Source organism: Aptenodytes forsteri, unplaced genomic scaffold, assembly GCF_000699145.1.
Source record: "Aptenodytes forsteri isolate BGI_AS27 unplaced genomic scaffold, ASM69914v1 Scaffold376, whole genome shotgun sequence".
NCBI lineage: Eukaryota > Metazoa > Chordata > Aves > Sphenisciformes > Spheniscidae > Aptenodytes > Aptenodytes forsteri.
The window spans coordinates 1,856,524-1,863,462 of NW_008796056.1; the positions used below are offsets into that span (position 1 = coordinate 1,856,524).

General features: G+C 39.1%; 1 protein-coding gene across 1 annotated transcript in view; it reads right to left on the reverse strand.

Annotated features, from left to right (window-relative positions):
- The window catches only part of TYR (tyrosinase), a 63,826-nt gene that overhangs the window by 35,604 nt on the left and 21,283 nt on the right, over positions 1-6,939 (reverse strand). Inside the window, exon 3 of the mRNA XM_009286275.1 lies at positions 3,143-3,290. Coding sequence (XP_009284550.1) covers positions 3,143-3,290 — 148 coding nt within the window. The remainder of the gene's footprint in view (positions 1-3,142; positions 3,291-6,939) is intronic.

Genomic DNA, 6,939 nt, shown 5'->3' on the forward strand with positions numbered 1-6,939 from the left:
AAAAGGGAAGCATTTGTAAGCAAACACTTTGCTTTTCACCTGAGAGATCTTCTTAACTACACCGCTGCTCCATCCACCCTTCCCTCATTTTGTGCATCAGGCTGGGGGGTAGCAGATGGGAGGCTGACTGTTGCTCAGTTTGGAAAGCAGCTCCTAACATTTGGCTCACACCTGTCAGCAGACTCCGTATACACTTGTTTATCCTCCTCTGTACCATATGTTTCTACGTAAAATCAGTTCCAATGATCTATTGCCTTACTTCTATCACTCCTATTATGGTCGTAACTGAGCATTTCACAGTCGTTAATGCATTTACCCTGACAGCATCCCTGTTGTGTAGGCATCTAATATCACCCACTTTACAGATGGATTAGCTGAAGCTCAGATCAACAGCTCCTCAAAAGTCTTGTTGAAATCATTGAGAAGGAAACACATCTCCAGGAGATGTGAGTTTGGGAGAGCAAACTACACGCTCAGTTTCACCCAAGGAATTTGCAGTGGAGTGAGGAATCCCTCTTCTGGGTCCTACATGGATGCTCAAAGTGCTGGACCATTCTTGATTTCTTGACACAGAGCTGTTCCCTGCCTTTGCAAGACCCAGCAGACCAGTGGCTGCTGGTGTTCAGTCTTTTTACACCCTTTGCCAGTAAACCCCCATCTCACAACTCTCCATGTCCTCACCAAGTCCTGGAAAAGATGTTGTCCTCAGCAGAAGATTTAGTTAAAAAGTTAGTTAAAAGCCCATTGGCCCAAATGTAGTGATAGCAATCAGCTCAAAAGTGTTCTGCCCAAATGAGAAAAGTTGATGTGGACCAAAAAAAATGCTTCTGCTGCTGTGGAGACTGTTTTTCCCATTTCCTCCATTCTTTGTATTCTTGCTTGCCTCTCAGAAAAGAACTTCTTTGCAGCCCTTCAGATTTAAAGTCTATGTAGGAGAGGAACAGGGTTTTTTTAAATGTACTGTACGTACCTATCAGTCACCTACTTATTAATTATAACTAAAAGCATGATTAATCTGTCATGGATAAGGCTGCTAAGTAACCCTAATCATGTTAATGCATTTCTGTCACTTATACAAAAGGCAACATTATTATCAGTTTTTACATCCATGTGTACTAAAGCCCATGTACACAGCAGCTGCAGATCACTGGTAACGTTCTTTCTGTCACAGATGCGATGAGGTTGCATCATGGATATCTGTATTGGTCCCACAGTGCTTGTGCAGTGATTTATTTCAACACTAGCAGAATTTAATTGTTATCTTTTGCAAATAATTTTGCCTTCTAAAATGGATAACAACTACAGTTATGAACAGTATTTCCAGGGGCTCATAATGACTGCGACTGAAATTCCTCTGTGGGAGGGGTCAGCACGAAGACCAAGGTGCTACTTAAGCCCTGCAATGAGTGGGAGCTAGGAGATGTGTAGGTCTTATACAAGCGTCAATGTCTAAGGAAAACAATTCTTTTGATATTGTGGAGCATAATGCTTTCCCTTCTGTGTTCCTTTTCTCTGAATATTCAATTGATCCATTTTTTAATAGCCTAGATGTTGGAAAGTTAATATCTAGGTGCCAAACTCGAAATTTGTAACCACACCTGAAACCTTTGCGCGTCCATCCTGTCAATCAGTCAATGGGTGGGTAAGCTAAACCACAGCTAAGCTACACTGTTTAACTTTTAAAATGTTCTGAAGAAAAGCTTTTCACAGAAAAGAGTTTCAAAACTGACACCTCCAGAAGGCTATACTAGATTAGCCTAGATGATCTTTAAGGTCCCTTCCAACCCAAACCATTCTATGATTCTATGATATGATACCCTACGGTATTAGGAGCAGAAGACAGGTGGGTCACCCTTTGAAGGAACCATTCCACTGCCGCCTGGGTGACTTGCTTAGACTTGATGCCCTATTTCTGGGTGGGTAAAGTATGAAGAATACAACCTCATCAAATACATAAACTAAGGAGAAAAAGCGCAACTTCAAATTTGTCTTTTACACTGAGTAGCTTTTTGGTTAAATACGATAAAGTTTTATGTAAGAGTTTTGGTGTGAACTGCCTGAAACTAAAGAACCTCACTGTAAGATGATGTCTGCAAGATGTAATCTGCATCCCTCCTGTGCTGCATGTCTCAGTGGCCCAAAAAAAGAAACCATTTTGGTTTCCATCTGAATAAGCACCTTGCTAAGTGCAGGCAGGGTCTCGGTCAGTAGGTATCTGAGCATACAAATTTCTGAAAGAGTCCCAAAAGTTTGTACAGGGTGATAGTTCTTTTGTTCTAAGCATTCCAGCAGCCAAGTCACGGTCAGTGCATGGTGGGAAAGTAGAGGAAGATTAGTAAGAAAATTTAAACTGGTCCAGAACAAGTGTTGTTTGTGTGACTTTTACAGTCCTTTGCTCAGCTAACTTTCTTTTTTATAGCTCTTTAGTCATCACAGTTTGGTGTAATGCAGTCCACAGTACATTGTTTGTAGCCATTCGCACATATTATAGTGACACAGAAATTTTTAAGGTCACCATTAAATCTTGGAGTGCTGTCCTTAATGTAGCAATTTCACTCTTTTATTGCAAAACTATGCTCCCCTACCCTTTCTTATTAATAAACATGATATCCTTCTGTTTGCTTTCCTTTCATTCTGCACAGCTGTACTCTTTTTCATCAAGAGACAGTCACAATTTTGTTTGTCACACTGAAATATGAATTTTTTCTTCTTTATTTATGAATAGCACACATGGATTTTCCTTATGGAATAGAAATCAACACAGCACTGACATTTAGAATGTAAAGGAATTGCTCCAACTGATTATAGTTGTGTTAAAATGAGTCATGCACTTTTAGTCCAAACTTCCTGACATACACATCCATATATATTAATCACTATGACATCATTGAATAATTATTTTTGCCTTGGTAATAAAAGCTGAATGCATTTGTCAACTGTTCAAATTATATTTAATCCAGTGAACATACAGACAGGTTAGGAAAGACACTTGCTCTCAAATAATAGCAGAGCTCAATTCTACATGACTGAAAATGCTGTGCATGTAATGGCATGTAAAATATTTGTAGTTTTGAAATGTAGGTGAAAAGCACACTGTAAAAACACAAAATAAATTAGGTTTACCAAGAAGAATTAAACTCACCTGTCAACAAATGCATGGTGTAGTACAAAGATAGGGTCATTTGCAGAACCTTGTACTTGGGACATGGAGCCATTCATGTAGATGTGAAGTGCATTATGTAAACCGCTTTGAGATATGTTTGATATTGCAGTCCGTGGATCAGCAAAGCCTATATATTCAAGAGGAAATCATATGCTGATATGACAATGCATATAATTCGTTTTCCAGCAAGACTGAAGATCAAAGTACCTACTTTCACTTCATTTACGTTCAGCTTTTTAGACAAGGGCTTAGGAAAACATGTAAAGGAGTGCTAATATATTTCAAAGGCATAGCAAAGATGAAATTAGAATAAGCTAAATTAAAACTCCTGCCATGTAGCTAATGCAGCATGTCAGCAAATGTACTGCTTAATTGCTTTATATTTTTAAATTTCTTTGTCCATTGTGTCTGGCTTTTAAAAGGCAACATAATCCCTGCAGACATTTATGCCTGTACATTTATTCATGTTGAGAAAATTTATTCACTTTATTTTCGTTTTTGATCTCTATGCTTATAGGTTCCTAAGATTAAACAAGCTATTGTATCTCATCATATACTCAGTCATTTAATATTGTTTGTCTCTATAGAACACGTTCTTTTATTGATAGGAGCCAACACAATACAAGCTATAATCTTTACAAAAGGATTTGATAAATAATCAATAATCTTCCACAGTCAGACTTGCAGGATGAAAGTCTGTGGATTGCTGTTATTTTGGAGGGCACTTAAAATACGGGCTTTGAGAAGAGGTCACACAGACCAACCACCAGTAAGAAATACTGGAAGATGAGTCTTTACATGAGTTTTTATTTTGGTAGCTCTGATGTTGGCAGCCCTTCTCAGCATCCTGACAGCCAAGCTTCCTCCCTATTTGTAAGGACTCCGAATAAAAGTCAACTCAACCATCTGATGCTTCTCTGGGATTTTGCAGGAGAATAAAAGCAGAAACATACGTTGTCCTCCCAATCTATTTCTTAACCTGATGCTAGTCCTACTATTTAATCCATGCTACAAAATCTCTCTGTTCTCTCTCTTTGATTTGGTTCCTGAAGATGTCTTGTCCTCACAATTTCTGTAAGCTGTAGGATGAGGAAGCATAGTAGAGACATAATAAAACACCTTTACAAATTAATAATCAGATAAAAAGGGCTGTGAACAATATGCTTGTTGTGCTGATCCTCAGTGTTTTCCCAGTATCGTTGCAGTTTATCTAGTCTGCAAGGTGGGGAAAAGAAAGATGTTAGCTCTTCTCTTTGGGAAATGCCTCACACACCTCGAGCACTTGGTTTATTTACTTATTTGGACCAAGAACTAGCATTTGAATGAAGATCAGCAATATACTTTTGAAGTGAATCTCCTAATAGTCCTTCTGCTTCATGCTGTCACTCGCATCACAGAGCAATTTCTGACTTTGCAAGCTGGATTCCTTTTGGAGGAAATCTAAAATGTGCGAACCATCAGTGGGTGTTCAGTTCATGGGGCTGAACTAGAGCTAGTCTGAAAGAACCCCTTCCCTGGCAAAACCTTCATGTATAACATGGAAGTCTGGTCCTCAGTACCAACTGTTTTGGTCTTTGGATTTGCTCCTCTCTGAGTCACATGAAATATTACCAAATGCGCTATGAAGAATGATGTACATTGGCAGTCTGGCCAGAACTCACAGGAACCGATGGCAACAATTTTGGCCTTCTTTGCTCATGGCCACAGCAAGCGATCATTGGGATCAGTTGATGTAGCAATACTAGGAAATTTCTGTGAATATTAACCAAAAATGATCTATCTGTATATCATTCTGAAGCAACACTTCCACTTATATTCAGCTGCACAATAAGTATCTTTAAGGGAAGATAAACTTTATGCAGAGTTTAGGCAGAAGGCTAGATGTTTTATATCAGACTTGGGATACTTCTTAAAATTTCTTAATGCATTGCAAACACTTGATATAATAATTCATAAAAAATATACAGAATACTTATTTTGGCTCTGGACAACTTTTCATGGAAAATCTGTACATGAGCAATTTATCTTAATACTCAAAAGCTCTGTAACTGGGAGAGCTTTAGCAACCTCACCCTCCAGCTCCCAGTTAATTGGTGTACATTCCGTCAGTGACAAAATTGACATCATGTTGAACCATGCGCATGAGAAGTTCTAATATCTGATTTCTTGTTATGAAAACTCCATATAAATTTTAAAGTTAGCAGGAATAAAACCACAATGTGGTGTCACTTTATTTTAGTAGCCTGGGTCTTATTCTTTTCTCTCAGACTTTTTAAAAGACTTCAGGACAATCAGCTATTCAGGATGACATACTATGAAATGGGGTAGAGCCAATTAAAAAGAATATGTGAAAACATGAGAATTTTTTCAGAGCACAGGAAACTTCGCTGCGGTGGCTGCAGTAAAATCACCTTTACAGAAAATGTGATGCTACAGAACTGCAAGTGCAGTGAGCTGAAATAAGAGCTCCGTGCCTCTAAATAGGGGAACTCCAATTTCCCCACCTGCCTTGCCCCATGCTGTGCCTTTCCATGCATTAACTGCAGCTCTTGTCAGTTCTTCTGTGAACTGATTTAACTCACTAATCTGGCAGAAAATTGGGAGGTTTTTTTCCCACTATCCTGGAGTTTGGGATCTCAGTTTTTTTCCAGACTACTGAGATAGAGTATCTCATGTAAGGTTATGATGAGACCCAGTGTTGGTACCAAAAAAGGAGGGACAGCAACTGACTGGTCGATGGAGGAGATTGCATAGAGAAGCAGGGCTGTCCGTGATGGCAGTGAGCTGTTAAATCATCTGGTCAGTATAGGAAGCTGTAGCATTCAGACATCCTTTTAAACCCTCATTTAATAATGGTGCATTAGAAATAGCCATTAAGGCATACATCACTGAAGTGAATGGAATTTTTACCAGTGATTTCAATGAGCATTAAAAATCACATTTTTAAGAGATTGTAAACCTGATTCTGCTTCTTCTGATAGCACTGTAAATCAGCAACAGTGATTCAGTGGATTTGCAGTAGCTTCACTGGATCCAGGCCAAACTAAATCAGATGGAGATTTAGCCCAAAGTTTATTATAGGAGGAGATAAAGATGCCACTCAAAATTAAGGCTGCTTGACAGTTCTTAGAATGATATATAGGTGGTTCTCTTCAAACATGCAGTTGGGTCAGGTGTAGGTCTTTTAATAGAGTATTTAATTATATTAACTGCAGATTTCACAATCTAATAATGGACACCACAGAAGTCCATGTAAAATCAGTCAAGTGCAAAGCTTCATACATTGAAAGCAGGTAGTGTTTTCCTCAGTTGCTCGTTTGCCACTGACTGAAGCGCTGTATGTACGCTTAGCAGAGGGTATGCAGAGCTCGGAGAGCATTAGCAGTGTTCAGTGCTACAGGAATGGAGGAACCATTCCAACAATCCTATCTCCTCTGATTATCTTAGTAGACTGCTTAACATCTGTGGCATCCCTAACATTACTGAGCTATTCATAACAGTTTTGCAGGTGTTTTTTTTAACTGCAAAACAGTTTTCTTACAAAATAAATTTTAGTTTCGTATGACTTTCTAGGCCAGTGGTTAAAACAGCAGGGACTTTAAAGGTCAAATTCTGCTTTGTATGTTGCATGTTGAGGGGATTAACTGCACCCTGAGGGGATCGAGTGCACCCTCAGTAAGTTTGCAGACGACACCAAGTTGGGCGGGAGTGTTGATCTGCTCGAAGGTAGGAAGGCTCTGCAGAGGGACCTGGACAGGCTGGATCGATGGGCCCAG